The following is a 22,435-nucleotide window of genomic DNA, read 5'->3' as shown; positions in this document are numbered from 1 at the left end:
TTGAGAGAGAGAGAATTGAGAGAGAGAGAATTGAGAGAGAGAGAATTGAGAGAGAGAGAATTGAGAGAGAGAGAATTGAGAGAGAGAGAATTGAGAGAGAGAGAATTGAGAGAGAGAGAATTGAGAGAGAGAGAGAGAGAATTGAGAGAGAGAGAGAGAATTGAGAGAGAGAGAGAATTGAGAGAGAGAGAATTGAGAGAGAGAGAATTGAGAGAGAGAGAATTGAGAGAGAGAGAATTGAGAGAGAGAGAATTGAGAGAGAGAGAATTGAGAGAGAGAGAATTGAGAGAGAGAGAATTGAGAGAGAGAGAATTGAGAGAGAGAGAATTGAGAGAGAGAGAATTGAGAGAGAGAGAATTGAGAGAGAGAGAATTGAGAGAGAGAATTAAGAGAGAGAGAGAGAGAGAGAGAGAGAATTGGGAGAGAACTGAGAGAGAAAACAATTTGGATTTGTGAGATGCAGAACAAGAGTTGGCGGTCACCCTGAATAAAATAAATTGCAGAAAATATTAATTAGATCAGGCAGCATCTATGGAGAGAGAAAAACTGTGTTAATAACAGTGAGCTGACCAATTCTGACAAATTGAAAAGCCTGGAAATCTGTGGGACTGTTCTACGCTTAGGCAGAAGAGATGGCATTCTTCATGTTTACATTAGGCTTCCCTGGAATAGGGCAAGAGGCCAAAACCAGATAGGAATAAGAATTAATTGACAAGGCAACTGGTGACCCTGAACTTCCAGTTAACTGCTTCTTTAATTCTCTGTCTTACTCCCATTCTGTCCTCCCTCTCTTTGGCCTCTTGCACTGTTCCAGCAAAGCTCAACACATGCTTGTGAGGACTGGGGAAATGAAAACAAAAATTAGGTTTTCCTCATGTTATCCATGCTTTGAATATAATGGATTTGCAAACTTGGCTAAGTGATCTTTAATTCTAAATGAAAGAAAATACATTAGACCCACTGGAGGCACAGATTTAGAATGGCGTAATTTCCCCCAAGGAAAATTATTAAATAGATCAGAATTAAAAATATGAGTTTAGTAAGGATGGAAAGGGAAAAAATCCATACTTAAGGTCTTTTTGCATCTTCAAATGTATTATTTGGCTCGGGCTACATCAAAATTCATACAATAACACTATTCTAAAAAGGAATTTCCAAAAACATTCATGATTACTTGTTCCATTAAGTTTTCTGAAACACCTTCATATTTGATAGACGAGATAAACTAAAGGGAAAAAATACATGGGAGATAGGATTCTTAATTTAGCAAAGCCCCTGCTACACAAAGAGAAGCCTAACTGTTAGCTGAACTACGATTTTGACACCTTTACAGCTAAAGCATGCAGCGTAATTTGATTTGATGAGTGAAAGCATCCTACGTCGGGCTGGAAATAAATCTACTCACTACAGGTGTAAATTATTCCGAATTTGTCTCTAATTCGTTCCAGATTACGTGCACCATTTTGTTTAGGAGTTTGAAACCTTCACAATATGGGAAAACAAATATAAAACGACAGCGTGTGCTTGTAAATGAATATAGAAGAGCAATATTAGGATATCCGAGCTGAATATTTAATACTAATTCTTGAATGTGCAACCACTCAGGGTATGTGAAGAGCCAGCATAACATAAATTCATAACCATCACAAGTTTGGACTTGCTCATTGTGTTTATGAAACGTGTAGCAGAGTGCATTATTAAACTTTTATGGGGCCCATTAAACTAATAGAGAGCCTGTCTACAACGATTCTCTGTTCAACATTACAGATACATTTATCTGCAAATTCTTCAAATGTGCCCATTACCGTGCAGAAGGGGGAAAAAAATGAACATTCATTCTACATCTCTCCACATTCTAGAAACTTAGTTGCAACTTTAAAGCTTTTTAATGAATCCGACACTTTCAAAATCATTCTGATGTAATTTTATTTGAAAATGCTGATTTTTATCAAAAGCAGCTATTTTGATGCAGTGGTAATTCTGTTCTGTAACAGCCTTACAAAATGGAATTTTGCAGCTTCATGCAGGAGACTAATGTGATCCCCACTCATAGAATGTGCCATGTTAATGCATCAGTGATAATTTAGCTCTTCACGGTGGCACAGCAGTAGAGTTGCTGCCTTACTGCACCAGAGCCCCGCCGCGTTCGATCTTGACCACGGGTGCTTGTCTGTACAGAGTTTGTATGTCCTCCCCGTGACCTGTGCGGGTTTCCTCCGATATCTCCGGTTTCCTCCCACACTCAAAAGACGTAGAGGTTTGTAGGTTAATCGGCTTGGTATAATTGTAAATTGTCCCTAATGTGTGTAGGATTGTGTTAATGTACGGGGATCGCTGGTCGGTGCAGACTCGGTGGGTCGAAGGGCTTGTTTCCACACTGTATCTCTAAACTAAACAGGCCCGGCCCGGCCCCGCCATGACGCGTATTCCGAGGAACATTTTCCGTACTGAAACGCTTCACCGCATATTTAGTTTAAAGATACAGAGTGGAAACAGGCCCTTCGGCCCACCGGGTCTGCGTCGACCAGCGATCCCCGCACACTAACGCTATCCTATACACACACACACACCAGGGACAATTTTTACATTTACCAAGCCAATTAGCCCACAAAAACCTGTACGTCTTTGGAGTGTGGGAGGAAACCGAAGATCTCGGAGAAAACCCACGGGGAGAACGTGCAAACTCCGCCCAGACAGCGCCCGTGGTCAGGATCGAACCGAGTCACCTGCGCTGCAAGGCCGCAACTCTACTGCTCCGCCACCGTGCCGCACAAATGTCCCTGAATTGAAATCAACTTGTCATTGTGGCCGTTTGGTATGGTTGCTCGCACTTGAAACCAGGTGCCTCGGCCAGCAGAGCCTAAAGGGTTAAAAACGGGAAGACTAGTTTTCACTGAGAAGAGGATATTCCCCAAATCCCTCCCCCCCCCCCCGATATTCTGTGGAAAATGTCAGCCTTCCCAGAGACACACTCCCTGCTTAGCACTTGTAATGTTTGCAGATTGAGTTGTTATTCTCAGAGCGTGTGACAGGGAAGCACTTCGGGCTGAAGACTGAAATAATAGCTTATTTACGGGCTCACTACCCCTTACTGTGCCTCTCTAACCCACACGAGTCACAGAGCGTCAGAGAGACTGGAGGACAGCGGTACTGTTCCTCCCACCGCCAACTCCCTATCCCCTGCCCACTCCCGTCCCACAGGCACTAACTGAGGTTCGTGATCGCAATAGCGAGCCATGACATATCCAACCATGAAGGTGGACACAAAAAGCTGGAGTAACTCAGCGGGTCAGTCAGCATCTCTGGTGAAAAGGACTGGATGACCTTCGAGAGAGAGGGGATCTTATAGAGACATATAAAATTATAAAAGGACTGGACAAGCTAGATGCAGGAAAAATGGACCCAATGTTGGGGGAGTCCAGAACCAGGGGCCACAGTCTTAGAATAAAGGGGAGGCCATTTAAAATTGAGGTGAGAAGAAACTTTTCCACCCAGAGAGTTGTGAATTTGAGGAATTCTCAGCCACAGAAGGCAGTGGAGGCCAATTCTGTGGATGAATTTAAAAGAGAGTTAGATAGAGCTCTAGGGGCTAGTGGAATCACGAGAATGATCAGCCATGATCACATTGAATGGCGGTGCTGGCTCGAAGGGCCGAATGGCCTCCTCCTGCACCTATTGTCTATTGTCTAAAGGACAAACTGTTCAAATGAAACATGCCAATTTTACTTCATGAATTTACTTTTCACAATTCCATCTTGTTCATTTTGTTCTGAAGGCTATAGACATGAAGCCACAGACTGACATTGCTTTTTATCACAGTTACAAAATTCAATGACAATTTTCTGCATGTATGAAATAAGCACTCGTTTTAAATCTAATTAGTTCTAATTCAATATATATTTAATCCAAATTAATTTTGTCTTTCAATATAGTCATCATGTAGTAACAGTCATATTGTACATCTCAATTTTAACATGCAGTAAGTACTGCAACAAGTGGGTAAGGTAAATGTACATTCAGGACTAAGTAATAAATTATATTTGATAAGTATGGGTGTCAGAGGTTATGGGGAGAAGGCAGAAGAATGGGGTTAGGAGGGAGAGATAGATCAGCCACGATTGAATGGCGGAGTAGACTTGATGGGCCAAATGGCCTAATTCTACTCCTATCACTTATGATATTGAAAAGTACTGTGAATATTGGGAGATATAGCATGAAGAAAACTTTTCGCTGACAGATAATGTTTACACAAACACCAAAGCAATGTTAGGGGTCCAAGTTCAATTTCACAGAATTAGTATTTCTATCTGGAAGATCCAGCCATTGTGAGCCAATAGAAGACTTTAGGATAATGACAATAATTCCAAATTTGTACAGCATCGTTACTTACTTTTTCCATTGCAGCCAAAAGAATATGGGCGTGACCAGAATATTCTGAAATTAAAAAATCAAATTAGGTTTATTAACTTTAGTATGTATCACATGAAAATTTCAACAAGATATTTCATTTCTATGATTTCAAAAATAATTAAACTTGAATCTGTGACAATCTAATCACAATTGTCAAACCAAAACAAAAATCATCCAACTCGTGAAATATCTGCAGAACAGAAAATATCCAAATCTGTTATCACAAGCTGCTGTTTGACTGACAATGCATGGATTCATTCATTAAACATAACCCTCCCACGACATTCAAAATCTTTAGTTTGCTGCCAACTTCCTTTCTTGCCTTATTTCTAGAAGGCACCAACTGCTTGGTGGTATTTTCTGATACAATAAGGACTTGGATATGGTTTGCAGTGTAAATATTCAAATATGTAGCTTACACAAAACTTGGGAGATGTGGACAACAGCGAGCTGGGTTGTAGCAGAGAGTATGGGGGAGCTAGCGCTGCCCTCGCAGCTGCGGTTTGCCTGCAGTCCGTTGTCTTTTGTGTTTTTTGTTGTTTTTGTCTTAATTATAGTTTAATTATGATGTGGTGTTTGTGGTTGTGTGTTATGTGTGGGGGGGGGGGGGGGAACTGTAACATTGTCTTTCCCGAAGGAGACCCGACCTTTGTTTTCTGTGTTGTGTCTCCGTTCCCGCTGCGGCCTACCATCGGCCATGCACCTGGAGCTGGCGGGCTCCGGCTGGGACCACCCGGGCTCTGGTTCGCAGAGCCCGCGGCCTGGACTCACCACCTGCGGCGCTGGCGGCATTCGGATGCCGCGGGAGCAGCTGCGACTCGTCTCCGGAGGCTTCGGCGCGGGCCGCCTGGACTTCGGAGGCCCACAGGCCCCTGGGTGGGGGCTGACATCGGGAGCTCCGGCAGCGGCAGTGGCAGCGACTTCGCCCGCCACGAATCGTGGGGCTTGGGTCGGCCCGCCGCGGACCTTTCACCGTCCGGCGCAGCCTGAAATAGGTCGCGGGATTTTCTCCATCCGGCGAGCGCTTCAATGTCGGGAGCCACAACCGCCCCGACGTGGCAACTCCAACAGCCTGACCGCGGGAGAAGACGGCAGGGAAGAGAAAAATACATTCTGGCCTTCCATCACAGTGAGGAGGTGACTGGAGGAGACTCACTGTGATGGATGTTTCTTTTGTTTGGTGTTGGTTTATGATTGTATGTGTTATTGCATTTTTATTGATTATTCTTATTGGTCTTATTGTTGAACTACGGGTAATTTTTCATTTCACTGCACATTTATGTGTATGTGACAAATAAATTGACTATTGACTATTGGATAAGATGGCAGACTTGGCATACAAACAACCACCAAAATGTATATAAAAGTGTGCAAAATTATACAATTTCGCAGAAACAAAATCAGAACTAAATTACAGTGTTCTAAAGCAAGTGCACGAACAGAGGGACCTTCGTATATGTGCATAAATCTTTGAAGATGATAGGACACATTGAGAGTGCAATTGTAAATCATACGAGAATATGAGCTTCATAGAGCGAAATGGAATCAAGCTAGGATGCTGTGTTCTGAATCTTAATAAAACATTGATTAGGCCTCGAAGATAGACACAAAATGCTGGAATAACTCAGCGGGTCAGGCAGCTTCTCTGGAGAAAGGGAATAGCACTTCCTCTTCTCCAGAGATGCCACTTGACCCGCTGAGTTACTCCAGCATTTTGCATCTATCTTCGGTGAAACCGGCAACTGCAGTTCCTTCCAACACATTGATTAATCCTCAACTGGAGTCGTACATCCAATTATAGTTACCTAATCTTAATAAGGATGAATATCCAAGGGAGGCGAAAGGAAGATCAACCAGAATAGTTCTGGGGATAAGAGATTTAAATTGAAAGGTTAGATTTTAGATGTTGAAGGAAAAAAAGTCAACAGGCGATTCGATCGAAGTATACAATATCAGAGGTAAACCGTTCTCATCAGCAAAGGGCTCAAAGACCAGAAGGCGTAGACTAAACATTAGGCAATGAATAGATATAGTGCAATGGGGCTGTGCAGAAAGAGTGGCAAGCATCCAGTAAGGACACGAGTCCGATGGGCTTCTCGTGCCATGAGAAATCCATGACCTGTGTCCTTCAGCTACTCACAAATGATCATTCCTCAGTCACAAAGACAACGCAAGGCTATTTGTTGAAAGATTACAAAATCTTCAGTTGCATTCGCTCGTGTCCGAACAATTAGTCAGGCCCTGGCTGCATGCAGCAAGCACAAACAACATTTAGACTTGCGATGATAAGAGGCAGGTATTATTTGTGCCTAACAAATAGCATGTAATGACTACCCCCCAGCATTAGAGACCCAAACGACTGCATCCTACAAGCATGAAAATCAACTTTGGTCAAAAATGTAACCGTGACGAGTCACATAAATGAAACAGCTCCATAAGAATAGACACAAAATGCTGGAGTAACTCAGCGGGACGAGCAGCATCTCTGGAGAGAAGGAATGGGTGACCCTTCTTCAGACTTCGTCACCCATTCCTTCTCTCCAGAGATGCTGCCTGCCCGCTGAGTTACTCCAGCATTTTGTCTCTATCTTCGATTTAAACCAGCATCCGCAGTTCTTTCCCACACACAGCTACACAAGAAGTTTGGTTTGGTTTGCAGCACATCTTGCACCCTTATCCCCCTCTCTAAAGCCACTCTAACTTGAGGAAGTGCGATGAAATAACTCCCATATCGCTGCACGAGTATACCTCCAACGACAACAGAGCAGTTTGATACAAGAATCTAGGTCAAAGCGGCCATCTTGAATGACACTCCATTGGCAGTAGGCATTCACTGCCTCTCGTACAAATGAACCGCAGTTGTAGCGCGCAGTCCATAAGATGAACAATAACCCGTCATTCAAGTCTTTTTTAACTGTACCGATGAAACGTAACCATCTATCGCCAAAAAGGGTAAAGACTAAACGTGAACAGAAACATCACTATCAGAAATTTCACTAATCTTAACCTGGAAATATTACCAATCTCTCATTTTCGCTGTGACAAAATCCAGGGAACCATTTTTATGTAGCAGGACCACGACAGTATCTTTACCATATAGATTTCAGCAATTAAATTCAGCAATCTCATGATCACCATCTAAATTAGCGTCTCTCAGTAACCATCTCACGGAACAGGAATGTCCATGCCCCATGAACCAAAATGGGAAGTAGTAATATCACAAGTTCAAATATTTTAAAACTGCATTTATTGTTTGGTCAATTTGAAATTTTAACAATTCCAGCAAAACAATAGGCATTAAAATAAAAAAAGCTATATTACCACAAACAAAAGCTAAGCATTCATCTGGAAAGTGGGAGGCTTGTATATTATAGCAAACTTAATTCTACAGGTTTAAAATATGCAGAATGTGTTTAATTCCCAGCATGACCTGATATATTTCCTCTGCTCGGTGACTGAATTAAAATAATGAATGGACTTTGCATTGATCGCTGAGTAAGCAAGGTAAACTGATTTACCCTTGCAGTTGCCAGCATTCCTCTACTTCACCTCTCACGTTTAACTCAAGGTCGCCCACGTAATAAAATAAAAAAAATTGGTTGATACTGGAGTTTGTACTGAAATAGAAATGAATGATTCATGACCATTAAGGGGAGGAATTAACATGATTTAAATGCATTGATAGTTTTACGGTTCCCTCGCATCTCAAACGCTGCAGATAGCCGAGCCCCAGAGACTAGCAAGATGCTAACATTTCTAGTTTGTGTTGAAATGGCTGAGGACTATAAGACTGCATCATCATGCCGTGACCCGAATCAGTGGGGTGAGCATGGGAAGCAGCTTCCAAAGCCTGATCTCTAAGCAGGTATTTCTGCTGGAAAAACATGTTCATTGTTGTCAGATGAAGACACTAAAAGTGTTGGAGAAAGGTCCCTATCTAAAATAGACACAAAATGCTGTAGTAACTCAGTGGGACAGGCAGCATCTCTGGAGAGAATAGGTGACGTTCTGAGGAAGGGTCTCGACCCGAAATGTCACCCATTCCTTCTCTCCAGAGATGTTGCCTGCCCGCTGAGTTACTCCAGAATTTTGTGTCTACCTTCGATTTAAACCAGCATCTGCAGTTCTTTCCTACACATCCCAACCTAAAATGTTGCTTATCTACAGTATGTTCCCGATGCTGCCTAATCCGCTGAGCTACTCCATCACTCTTCTGTCGTCTTCTCTTCCTCCATGGCACTGGATCTCCAGTATTTCCTACTTTCTTCCCATGCAGCCATAGGCAACACAATACGTGTATTAAAACACAAGAATTAAAAATAAGAGGACATATGTTTAAGGTGAGAGGGTCAAGATTTAATACAAACCCGAGGGGCAAATGTTTCACTCGGAGGGTGGTGGGTGTATGGAACGAGCTGCCAGAGGAGTCAGATGAGGCACATACTACAAGAGCATTTAAGGGACACTTGGATATGGGCCAAACATAGGGAAATAGGGTTGGCTTAGATGGGGCATCTTGCTCAGCATGCACGAGTTGAGCCGAAGGTCTGGTTTCCGTGCTGTACGACTATGACATGCCATGCTAGATGTGGGCAGAAAACAGAGCACCCAGAGAAAACCCACGCGGTCACAGGGAGAATGTACAAACTCCGCATAGACTGCACCTATAGTCTGGATCGAACCCGGTCTCTGGCACTATGAGGCAGCAACTCTACCGCTGCGCCACTATGAAATATCAACTCCGCCTATAGATATATATAAATGTGGTCTGATAAGCTGAGTATTTATACTATTGTCTGTTTTTCTTGGCATCTATGGATTATGTTTACATCAGGGATTGAAGGAGGGAACAGCAGATAAAAAAAATCAGTGGAAAAAATCCTGCTACTGTTCTAACATTAATAAACACTCACACAGAAAAAAAACAGCTGCACTCAATCATAGCACACGTGTTCAGCACTCCATTTCTCCATAGTAGTATTCTATATTTGGCAGGATTTACTTTGAATAGCTTATATTCAATCGTCCGCTCATAATGCGTCACCTACCAACACATAAATATGCCTCAAACAATCTACTCTGCTGTCTCACAGATATAATGATCTCATTCTCAAAGGGTGGTCTTAACAGTGAAAGTTTCCATTTCAACAATCAATTCTAAAATTCGAAAAGAAATATGACAATTCTGTTATTTGCAGCAGGATAAAACTTCACAGAGCAAAGTCAAAGCCATTGCATGAAATACAAGGAATATTAATTTCCAGCCTCTCCCTGTAGCTCAAGCCTGCAGTCCCGGTAACATCCTGGTGAATCATTTTGTCACCCAATCCAATTTAACAACATAATTCCCAAAGCTGGGCAACCAGAACTGCACACAGTATTCCAAGTGTGGTCTCGCCAACGACTTGTACAACTACATCATGATGTCCCAACTGTTGTACTCAAAACCCCTTCCCAATGAAGGCATACATGTTACAACTGTGAAGCTGATGTTTAGGTAAAAAAAAACACTTGAGATTTATCCCAAAATTGCATTATTATTGTTGGATTTAAAAAAATGCATTATGCTCAAAGAATAAGATTTGTTTTTAAATCATGTCTTACAACACACATTTATAATCGCCTTATTTAAAGTAATTGCACACATCTGATAAAATGCTCTAATTATGTCTCACTTCCACTGCAGTTATTCATGAAATTGTTAGTTAGATTATATTATGTACATCTACTCTTTTGGGTCATTCAAATGAGGAAAATAACAGACTAGCATGAATACAATTCCTTTCACAACTTCAGACCGTAATGGAATTTGGAATTGTAGTCACTGACATAATATACAAAACACAGTCGTCAAGTTATGTGTAAAAAATCCTCCAGAAACGCCAATATAATAATGGCCAGTCCCTCGGTTTTATTTCAAGAAGTTGATCAGGGGATAAATGCTGGCCAAAATAGCAATAATAGCCTAGATACACACAAAATACTGGAGTAACTTAGCGGGTCAGGCAGCATCTCTGGAGAAAAGGGATAGGTGACTTTTTGTTTTGCGACCTTTCTTGAAATGAACATCTATAGTTCCTTTTTATTACATTTTTTAATCAATAATAGCCTACTGTTTTTCTGTGAAAAATGCAGAGATTTATATGTGCAAGTGCAGAAAGGCCTTAGTGTAACATCTCATAAAAAGCAAGCACCCCTGTTAACGAAGTACTTAGAAATGCTCACATATCTGCGTAGACTTTGTAATCTAGAGTCCAAGATGAGACCTGAACCCATGAGCTCTTGACTCAGGTGTGCGTTCTGCCACCCCTCTCCCTACCTTCTTCACTCCATGAAGGTAAGCTTTTGCAGCCTAGCCACAACATTTGTACATGAATTACTTCATGGGTCTGTTTTTTTAACAGAGTCATAGAGTGATACAGTGTGGAAACAGGCCCTTCGGCCCAACTTGCCCACACCGGCCAACATGTCCCAGCTACACTAGTCCTACCTGCCCACGTTTGGTCCCTATCCCTCCAAACCTGTCCTATCCATGTACCTGTCTAATTGTTTCTTAAATGTTGGGATAGTCCCTGCCTCAACTACCTCCTCTGGCAGCTTGTTCCATACACCCACTACCCTGTATTGTACTCAGTCTTTCCTGAACCTCGGCAGAATTTCTAAAGTTGAATTTGGCTGTAACAAGGATAAAGAATTCATTTAAATATACCATTGTCCTTTCTCATGATGTTCGACCTTAGCAGAATGATAAATTCCAGAGGAACGTTGTCAAACTCTGGGCTATACATTCTTGATTTACAAAATATCTCATCTAAGGTAACCTCCTTTGCGATTTATGTTCCCATTTGTTGGGGAATTATGGAAGCGGTTTCAAACATGGTGGCATGGCGTCTGGTTGTAAGAGTGAGTGGGCATGTCTCAAATCGTTGTCATATGTTTGTGAGGGTGATCTTACTCCAAATAATGATCTTATTACCAGGCAACATGCCGCAGATAACAAGCAAGAATGGCAATGAAAGTCATCGTTAACCCAGACCTGACATTTCTTAATGCCATCCTTTCCAATGTATTTAAGAATTACGCATAGTTTAATACCGGAATAGGCTAACTGCACAAACACTAGTTAAAAACTTTAATAAAGTCTTTCAAACACAAACAATCAGGAAGGCGGAAGGAATTCACCCCCACATTTGAGATTCAAGTATATGATGTCATACAACTTACCATCCATTTCATCTACCACAGCCCGAATGACTAAAGGAAAAACTCCTTTCTCGAGATCAAAGTTCAACTAAAGGAAAAAAAGGAAAGAACGATTAACAAAGAAAAAAAGTCACTTTAAAATTTTAAACAATATTTAATATTATTTTACAAAACGGAGCATCCAAAGATACTGCAGTTTACATATTTTTTTGCATTTCTCACGAAAACACCATAGGTATTCAGGGAATGAAAAGTATTAATCTCCAATTAAAATTTGTATGATTTATTACATTACATTGAAATGAATGGTTATATTGTGGCATCCGCTAGCAATTGGGATCACAGTATCAGTTGACACTTGCTCTGGAGATGGTGGGTAGCTGACATTTCCTGATGAGAAACTTGCTCGGAATTGGGGGATCTTTAGCTTTTCTTTAGTTTTTGCAAAAGTTAAAATTCAATTAAAGTCCAGAGGTGTCAGCTACTAAGTTTGCACTTGGGGTAGAAAAGCAGAACCACTGAAAGCATTGCGATAAGTTTTTTGAAAAATGTGCTGCACATTGGTATGGTTATGGTGAGGAAGAAAGAAATTAACAGGCGGGAGCATAGAGCTAAAGTAAAATGTTTTAAAAAGGATATATTACAAATATATTGGATCTATAAAAGAAACAAGCACTTCAGAACCCATTGACAATAGATTAGAAGCCAATTAAAAATTGATTATTAATGAAAGTATATTCCAAACTCTAACAAATTTGCCAATTAGTGGCCATTAGTTCAAAGAAAACTATATTGAAGAGCTGAATCCAAGCTCAAGAGCAAGAGCAACACTGTTTTATTCACAAAGGATGTTTTTAGATAATTTCTGAAAACTAAAATGAGTACAAAGCACCTTAGTTCAATAAGAAAGGTTTTGCAATGAGGATAAATTACTACATGATAGTAAAAAATAGAGAAAATATTACGCTGCATTTGGAATGTTTTGCTTTGAAGCGGTACAACAGGACATTTTCCATCCCCTCAGTCAACAAATGGAGCCTCAGTTTAACACCTCATTGAAAAGTCTTTAGCTCCAATGGGTCAGCACTTCCTTCATATTCCAACCTTGACACCTGTGACAATGTCTCTGGAGATGCTTCTAAGTCAGACATAAGAGTATTCACAACTGAAGTAATTGTGGCGAGTATTGGCTTCAGAATAAATTTTCAACAAGGTATGAATGGAAGGTTATCAAAGAATAAGTCACTCAGAATTCAGAAGAGAGAAGCAATTGAAGCACAAATTGAGGGTTAAAGAAGAGGCCAAAACAAAAGGCGTTGTTAGTGAAGTATTTTCAGATTTAGCTGGGAGTAGCTAATAACATGCTGAAGGGTTTAGTTCTTTAGCCAGTCCAATACAGAACGAGAACAACAAAATTGCAGGCACACTCAATGGAATTTATTCCTCTTCCCGTTTCCATACTGACCCTTCTGTCCTGGGTCTCCTTCATTGCCAGAGTGAGGCCAGATGCAAATTGGAGGAATAGCAAGTCATATTCCACTTGGGTGGCTTTCAACCCAACAGTATGAACATTGAATTATCTATTTTTTAGGTAAGTAGCATATGTGTAAGAAGAGGTGGCCTGGAAATGTTATGTGAAGAAAAGGTTTTAAACACTGAAGAAAGATAGTGGTTATTTTGGCAGAAAGAAATTGAGTAAATCATGTTAACATTCAAGATTAGATTGATTAGATAGATAAAGAATAAGGGTTGACAAGAGATTGTAACGTAATATTCAACCCAATTAGTACGATTGTCTCCAAAGAAGATGGAGTAAACTGAACCCATTGCCCATTGTAACATAATCTACTTCAGTGCACACAAGAGCTGGGCATCTACTGTGTACCGGTTAAAATTTGTACTGAATCTGCAGATGATGTTATAAGAATATAAATATTGGTAAGGAAAAGTAGAGAGGTGCTCTCCAACCAACTTTCGGTCACAATTTTTGATAAAGCAAAACTTGTGCATAGAAAGATTTAACACTTACTAATATGTGGTCAAATGCCAAATGGTACAGAATTAATGTAGCTAAGTACAATAAATAAAATTGGTTATGTCGAATAATTATCATGCCATGAAATAATTTTGGTATGATAATACCAAGTGCTTGTGCACTGAAAGAGTGTGGGGGAACCATCGGCCCCAATGTGTTTAAGGGAAAAGAGAAACTCCTGGCCTCGTGTGTGGACGGAAGTGCAAGGATCAGAATCTGGTAAGGCAGATACCAAACCATCAGATTCCTAAATAATTGGACAGTAGCTTATAGCCCGCACCTCCAGACTCAGGAACAGCTTCATCCCCAGGGCCATAGCTGCTATGAACCGGTCCTGCTGAGCCGGATGGTCACATCGCACAGTGAACCGGCACAGATCTACCTGCACTTTATTCTGTTTTAAAACTGTTCTAATTTGTCTCATTGGGTTTATTGCATCGTCTCATTGATTTATTGCATCGTATGGGAGACGCATTCCCAATCTCGTTGTACCTCTGTACAATGACAATAAAGATATATTGTATTGTATTGATGTTTTATTGTACCCACTGAATCTTTGGTTTGGTGCTGATATTACCCCAGCTGCCATTTGTAAGTTCTTTCCCAAATGCTCTTTGCCACATTCCATTATTAATCTTAACCTCATGATGCAATGATTCCTGTTCACCAATTGTTTTCCCACAACGGCCCCAGAATCAAAGCCAATAATGTCTCCCATCTCCGTGGGTCAGAAACAGTAACCATGGAAGTTCTCCTCGCACAATTCAAACAAATCCTTCCTTTGACTTTTACCGGAATATTGCCCCATCTAATTGACATCCTCCAGAATCACAATTTAACAGCTTGAGCACATATCTGTAATTTCCCTGCAGATTTTCTCTTCTGTCTCCTCATTAGCATGATAACTCTCTTCTCGTTTCTTAACTCTAAACCATACTCTTCACCTCACCTCTCAAGGGCATCCTCTCGCTCCAACACTATATCTTCTTTAATTAGCACTGCGATCCACTTCCATTTTTCCCCTTCCCTATCTTTTTTTTAAACACCTTGTATCCTGAACTGTTAAGTACCATGTTTCAGTTCTTACAACTATCTCACAACCTTTCATTATTTTTCGGCTCACCAACTTTAATCATGCTGAAATAATGTATCATTTTCTCATGTTCTCTCTTGATTTACTTACCTACTTAGCCCACTTCCATTTAAATCTAACATCTGAATTTTTTTGTGCACTTTATTCTTCCTTTCTAGTATCATATACTGGTGCCTATCCTCCTACTATTGGAGTTTAAAACCCTCCTCAGACACACCACTGAACCTCCTCACATGAGCATTGTCCTGCAACAGATCTGGGTCAAGCCAGCCCATTTTGAACAGGTTCCAAAGATCAAGCATCTGATTCATGTTTTCAGCCATGCATTAAATCTGCAGAATGGTCCTAACCTGAATCGTCACTTGTCCATGCCCTCCTCAGATGCTACCTGACATGCTGAGTTCCTTCAGAACTTTGCAGATGCTGGAATCTTGAACAAAGCAATTTCTTGTGCCTCCATTAAATCTGCCTCATCTTCCCATGTCTATTCTCGTTAGCATGCGAGGCTGAGAATAAGATTATTATCTGCTTTCTAATTTATTCCCCAAACTCCTTTAAATTTGTTTATAAACGTTTGACTTGCTCATCGGTGCCAATATGCATCACAATTTCCTTTCCGCATCCTCCCCCCACCAAACAGAATAATCCATAGATTTAGTAGTCAATAGTGAAGTCCAGGAAAGCTAAAGATAAATCAGTAAAATGTGATGATTGATGGCTTAGCCATAGTTAAGTGCACAAAGACTGAGCAAATTGCAGGGATGAAGAAAGGAAGGCTTAGCTTTAACATGGACTTCAAAGACAGAGGTAATGGAATGAGTCAGCAAAGATTATGGCAAAAGAGGCAAAAGATAAGGTGTTTGGTGGTGTTGCTGGAAGTAACCTACGAGAGCTTATTTTTGCAATCGACATAAAGCTTAAAATAGAAAAATGTGCGTGGAAAAGTTTGCTAACGACTCCAGAATGACCATCAACCCCCATTACATTCCTACTTTATTCTCCCTACATTTGTAAGAACTCTCCCCAAATTCCACTACTCATTTACTCTGTAGGGTCAATTTATAGTGCCCAGTTCTCTAACCAATCCACATCTCTGGCCACAGGACGAATGTGCAAACCTCATAGAAACAGCAGTGAAGGTCAAGACTGAACCCAGATCACTGAAGAGGCAAGGCAGCTAATCTACGCTACACTCCACTGTGTCACCCCAGATGTGGTCGTCATGGGGTACAATGATTGATACTTAAATGGAAAAACAGGCCATGAATAGTTGGAGTATTTCTATGATTCAAAGCAGAGGCTGTGAAAAATGGAAGGATTTTATTTTGATCAGCAATCAAGGAAAAGCCAATGATTCAATAATTGATCATGAAGGGGAGATTTAATTTATGCAGATGGTGGATTAAAAATGTTGGCATTGATTGAAAGTTTACTTAAATGAAATTATTCATTTCAATTTGATAGCCAAACTCAACTGGTTATATAAAACCCAAGGTAGACACAAAATGCTGGAGTAATTCAGCGGGACAGGCAGCATCTCTGGAGAGAAGGAATGGGTGACGTTTCGGGTCGGGACCCCTCTTCAGATACCTCCAGAAATTTGCTACAAAGTTTGAATTTTGTAGCAAAGCAATCAGAAATGTTCCAAGTCAAGAAACCGGCGAGTCTGTTTTGCTAATCGAAAACTTGACTGAACCACAATTATTAAAAGTCTTTATATCAAATGCTTGAATTTTGCAAGAATTCCAACAGGAACAGACTTATACTTATTCAGTAAACCTTCCTCATACTTATTCAGTAAACGTACTTCACAGCCACTTCACACATTTAGGAAACCGTGCATGAAATTAAAACATGACAATTCGCAGAAAATAATCCCATTTGTTATCTACAGTATCTGCACATATTGTACGTTTGGTTTAAAGAGAAACACAACATAATTTTTCCATTAACACTGCACAGGGTTTTCTCCACTCTTAAAATGGTCTCCATAAGACTAAACACCTGTGCTTTGCTGCAGGATTCCTTCATGTCTTGCAAACTTTTGCCACCCACATTTTCCTATTTTAAGCAGTAATCTTCTCAATTTTTGAGCACTTAACTGTGGCTCAGCAATCAATCATCACATTTTATGGAATTGTCTTTAGCTTGCATGGTACTGTCAATTCATTTTTTCAAGTAGTTTTGAGACTCTGTATAAATGAACTACCTTTATGTAACAAAAGAATGAAATCATCTATATGTACAAGTAGCTAGCACTTATGTACAATCTGAGTATTGATAAAAAAGGGGAGTTAAAAAAAGAATGTACAATTAGAAATTAGTCCAACTATGGTTGGAATTTATCATGCAACACACAATTCATTCAGCTGGTACAGAAACAAGGCATCCTAATTGCCCAAATAAAATAAAAATGCGATGATTAATGTTTAAATTAAAAATTCAAGAGAATGCACAATGGAAACATTTCAAAGAAATTCCACACGAAATAGGTGAAAATATTTAAAATCTAAAAATTGCAAAACCACTGTTAATTGTTATTAACAAAAAAAATATTGTCACTGCCACTAATTTAAGAAATATAAATGCTGATGGTATCAACCAGCCAAGGCAAATATAACCACATTTACCATTGGTAGACTTGGCTCTGTTATTCCCACCCATTTTATAATGTGATCTGGATATAGCTTTGAATGGTATCAGCGCCCTCAGAGTCTGGGAGAAGTCGTCACCAAAGCTAATGATGATGCAAGCAAATTTAAATCTAGTACTTCAGCTCTGCAATAATTAGCAAGTCTTCAATGTCAAGCTTCCAGCTCAGATAAAAGGTTGGCATGGCAGCCGCAATTCATTCTGGACCTCCATTCGGTATCAGTTAAAAAACCCCACAAGTGCAGACACAATGTACCTTTAAAATTTTGCCTCTATTGACCTGTCTAGTTTACAGCAAAATAAATATCAAGGCAATTAAAAAGGTGTTTTACAGGAGACTGCAAATGCTTTAAAAACTCGGTGAGAAATGTAATTACAAGTTCAGCTAAATTCTAGTGAGGCTTTTAAAGCGACAAAGACTACAAAATTTCAACCTGCAACTCGTAAGTCTTTTAGATTCAGACTGCATAACATCTAAGCCTTTGGCAGGAATTGTGCTCGGCCTTTTAAATGTGTTTATGTTTTGTCTTCTCTGCCTCGCAACCTACGTTCATAACAGTGTTCTGAAATAGCTTATGTGAACAAATTTGGCCATCATCATTTACGAATGTCAAGACCCTTTAAAGGACGTGTTACAAACATTCAGAATCTGTGCAATCTTCAATTGTTTTGAATCTAGCATACAAAAAGTTACGTTTAACATAAAAGTGTTGCACCTTCACACCTTGATCCATTTTTTTGTTGAATGATAATTTTTATTTATTTATATTTATATTTATTATATAAACAGTTCAAACATGAATGAAGCTACAAGTATAAAATTGACAAAATTATATTTCTTCCCAGGATTAGACCCACTGTATTCATCAGGCAAAGATAAAAGCTTGTGATTTTCACTATAGTGAATACGGAACCAATGTAGAACTAATTACCTTGTGTTATTCTCTTCTGTTACACCCCAGTGCAATTAATAAAACAAAGATTTTGCATAATCCTACACAGGCTGAAATAATTCATTTTTCATTAAGTATTGAATGGATTTGCTGCTCAATTTAGAATTAACGTATAATGCGGACAGATGCTCTTTTAGACTTCTCTCCAAACATTAGCAATAAAATCATAAACACAAAATACTTGAGCAATCAGCTCCATAGGGAATTATATTGATTTTTTTTTCTAATAATAGTGTCTTCCTGCAAATAATTTGAAATCTCAAAGAGCCAAATACCAATGAATGACACACAAAAACAAATTAGATCAGTAGATTGAGTCCCCAGTATCCTGTCCATAGACTCAAAATTCTGGAGTAACTCAGCAGGACAGGCAGCATCTCTGGATATAACGAATGGGTGACGTTTCGGGTCAAGGTCCTTCTTCAGATTGAGAGCCAGGGGAGAAGGAGACACAGAGATATGGAAGGGCAAGGGGTGAAAACAAGACATCCCCGACTCTCAGTCTGAAGAAGTGTCTCGACCCGAAACGTCACCTATTCTTTCTATCCAGAGATGCTGTTTGTCTCGCCTTGTTCCTCCAGCATTTTGTGTCTATCGTCGGTGTAAACCGGCATCTGCAGTTCCTTCCTACCCAGTATCCAGCCCATCAGTGAGGTTTTGGATGTTCTGACTCCACTCTCCCACCTGAACCTGAGAATCTTCGGTAAAGCCGAAGACCAAAATTATATCTCAAACTTGAATGTTGAGAATAACTTAATATATTCATGTCTCTTGAAGAAATTCATCTCCAGCCTTTAAAAAGGCAATCCCTCACTCTGATATTATGTTGTGTAATTCTGCACTTTCCCATGGCACAGTCCTGACCAGTCAAGTCTCCTTAGAATCTTCTGTTTCAATGAGATCAGCTATTGTCCTTCTAAATTTGAGATTAGGAGGGATTGGCCTAAAAGCAAAGATTTCACAAAATGAACTAAAACGATCACCAGCACCCAATGACATGCAGGCTCACAAAAGAATGCTAGTATAAGTTAGGAAATGAAGGATTAATACAAGTTACGGAATCATCCTCCAGAATGGGTTACTGTCTTTAGAAGGAGAAAAAGTAAAAAATTAATGATGGGAAAAAAAATGAGTATATACCTCATCTTCCTTCCAGTCAGAGAAGTCAATCTTAAAAGAAGGAAGAGAGAAATGCTGGCTCACTCCTCTCTTGTAATGGACAGTCTCAGAGTGCATGGATGGGTGCTTTGATGTATATCTGAAACAAAAGGAAATAACAAGTAAAAATGCATTCTCTTATCAATTGAACAGGCTCAAATATCCAATGTTATCAGTGGTTAACTTTATCCACACCAACACATTACCAGTACAGGAAATACCAACATTTGCAATGTTTCAGAGTTCAGTACAAACACATTTTAAAAAGCTAGCAAATCAATTCAACAAGAGTTCCTTCTAGTGTTCCAATGCTGGAAGAACCCAACAGGTCAAGAATCATTTGTAGAGGTAAAAGATGGGGCAGTGTAGGAAGGAACTGCAGATGATGGTTTAAAACAAAGATAGACACAAACAGCTGGAGTAACTCAGTGGGTCAGACAGAATCACTGGAGAAAAGGAATATGTGATTTTTCAGGTCGAGACCCTTCTTCACACAAAAGATGGGACATCTTGATCGGCATAGACAAGTTGAGCTGAAGAACTAGAAGAACGAGATCAGATGACTAGAGTCATAGACTCTATGACTATGTAAGTTACTGCTTTTGGGCAAGACACTGTAACTGAACAGCGAGGGAAGAGTCTGAAGAAAAGTCCCAACTCAAAACTTCACCTATCCATGTTCGCTAGAGAAGCTGCCTGATCCTCTAGGATACCTTCCTGATGGGAGCTGTGGGTGTATGGAGACGAGATGTCCATGGGAAAGATGAGAGAGATGGAATCAGGGAATTGGATGTTATTGAATTGCTGGAAGGCATTACAGCAAGAGGGAAGGGACTGGACAACGGCAGACATGGTGGTGTTGGGTATAAAGAAATGTGTTGAGAGCTTCGAGCAGATAGAAATGAAAGATAGATACCAGGGTGGGACAGATGTAGAAGTGGTCAGAGTGCGTTTGGAACACTATGAGGTTGAAGGCAGTGGAGGTCCAGAGAATGGTATGTGATGTCAGAATGCTGGTATTTGCAAGTTTATGTGGTTCAGAGCGCCAGACTACAACAGCACCAACCTTGTCTGCAGGTTTATGGTGTAGGTTGGGATTGATCTGAAATGAGTGGAGTTCTACACATTTGGATGGGTGAGTTAGGAACGGCTGAAGGGAGTTTACTTCTGAATCGGTTCCTTTTGTTCCTGTGCTCCTGGCAACATAACAACCAACACCCACTCACTCACCCCATTGCCCTATAACACAACGCAGCCTCGGAAATGAATGTTGACAAAAGTACAAAAGGTGATGAAAGGTGGGTTAAATCAAGGAAATCCTACATTAAAATATGAACAATGTTTCCTAATGAGATATGCTTCAAAGCTTTTGCAGTAAACAATAGCACATTCTGCACTGCTTGCTTTCGATTATCATAACTAGAATGCATTTCTAATCTTGTTTCATGTAGTTTCAAGAATTACAATTGTTTATTGAAATCAGCATTACAAATTACACTCGGCAGATTTTTTCATTATGCTAAATTAAAAGCAAACTACAGTGATTTTTTATTTAAATTCTTATTGATTTGTCTCAAAATCCACTTCATCTCGCGCCAGTAGAGTAATTGTCTGTCAAATCATAATTGAACAAGAGCAAAGACATGTCTATTTTATCCAGCAAGGAGCATGAGGGCAGGTCTCCCACTACCCTGAGATCATTGGTGCCTAAGGCATGGGTCGCACTATTTTGCCAACGAGGTCCACAGCGCAGCCCTCAGCTGGAAAGCACACCCTCAGCTCATTAGAGGACGTCTCCGAGCACAACCAACTGGCTGGGCAGACAAAAGGGCTTTGGTGGTCCAGACTCACTGGCTATTAAAGTCAGCACATCTTCAGCAAATGCCTTTGGTGTTCAAAACCAGAGCCCATTGATATTAAATTAAAAACATTTTAATATTATTGCTGAGTGCTGACAGCAGTTTCTGCTTTTGTTTTACGTTTCCAGCATCTGCAAGTTTGCTTCATAATCACGAGGGGAAGCTTTTCAGATGTTGCCGAGAGAAGGTCTCCCATGATAAAGGAATTCAGAATTAGAGTGCTAACCATCACAATAATGGGTTAGACACAAAAAGCTGCAATAACTCAACGGGACAAGCAGGGAGACTGCAGTCTGAAGAAAGGTCTCGACTTGAAACGTCACCCATTCCTTACCTTCAGAGATGTTGGCTGTCCCACTGAGTTACTCCAGCTTTTTGTGTCCATCTTCGGTTTAAACCAGTATCTGCAGTTCCTTCCTACACAATAATGGGTTGGTCGATTTCAGGAGGACTTGTGGAAGTATTTCTTCTATGGGAATCTTCGGAATTCTTTTCAAAACTGAGATTCAGATTTCTGGACTGTGGAGGAGCTGAGTATTTTTGGGGACAAGCAAGAAAGGAATGGATGCCAAGATCAGGTCAGACGTGAAATGATATAGGAGGCATGAGGGGTTTCAGAGTATTAAAAAAAATCTTCATGTGGCAAATTCTGCATTGTGGATATGTGCACATTTTCAAGCATGTGCAGAATATTTAGTAGCAGAACATATTCATGGAATGCAATGTTCATCTAAAGGCAGTAGGGTAATCAAATGCGAGGGGAGATTCAACTCTTCCAGCTTTAAAAGCTAATTAATGATCAATGGTCTCAGAAATTACATATCTATGTTGAAATAATAACATAATCGTTACATTTTGCTCTACAGCTTTATCTGGTTGTTCTTTGATTCCCTCGCTACCTTTGTGAATATTACATCCCCACACAAACCTTCCCCTTCTTGCATAGAACCTTCTGAAACCAACTTTCCTTGGCCTCAACAAACCTACAGCCTTATGTTCTGGAATATTCCAATGTCTCTCGCTCTCTAAATTTCTCCTCCTCAACAATTTAAATTACCTCTCTACCCACATT

At 40.1% G+C, this 22,435-nt stretch overlaps 1 protein-coding gene across 6 annotated transcripts in view; it reads right to left on the bottom strand.

The window, feature by feature from the left end:
- LOC144603908 (E3 ubiquitin-protein ligase MGRN1-like) overlaps nt 1-22,435 on the bottom strand; it is a 91,069-nt gene that overhangs the window by 42,251 nt on the left and 26,383 nt on the right. For all 6 annotated transcript variants that reach the window (XM_078417716.1, XM_078417714.1, XM_078417718.1 and 3 more), the window contains exons 5-7: nt 19,487-19,604; nt 11,635-11,701; nt 4,391-4,434 (exon numbers count right to left, since the gene is read on the bottom strand). In XM_078417716.1, coding sequence (XP_078273842.1) covers nt 4,391-4,434; nt 11,635-11,701; nt 19,487-19,604 — 229 coding nt within the window. The remainder of the gene's footprint in view (nt 1-4,390; nt 4,435-11,634; nt 11,702-19,486; nt 19,605-22,435) is intronic.

This window comes from Rhinoraja longicauda, chromosome 21 (assembly GCF_053455715.1).
Source record: "Rhinoraja longicauda isolate Sanriku21f chromosome 21, sRhiLon1.1, whole genome shotgun sequence".
In the NCBI taxonomy this organism is placed as follows: Eukaryota; Metazoa; Chordata; class Chondrichthyes; order Rajiformes; family Arhynchobatidae; genus Rhinoraja; species Rhinoraja longicauda.
This window is presented reverse-complemented; position numbering and strand designations above follow the sequence as displayed.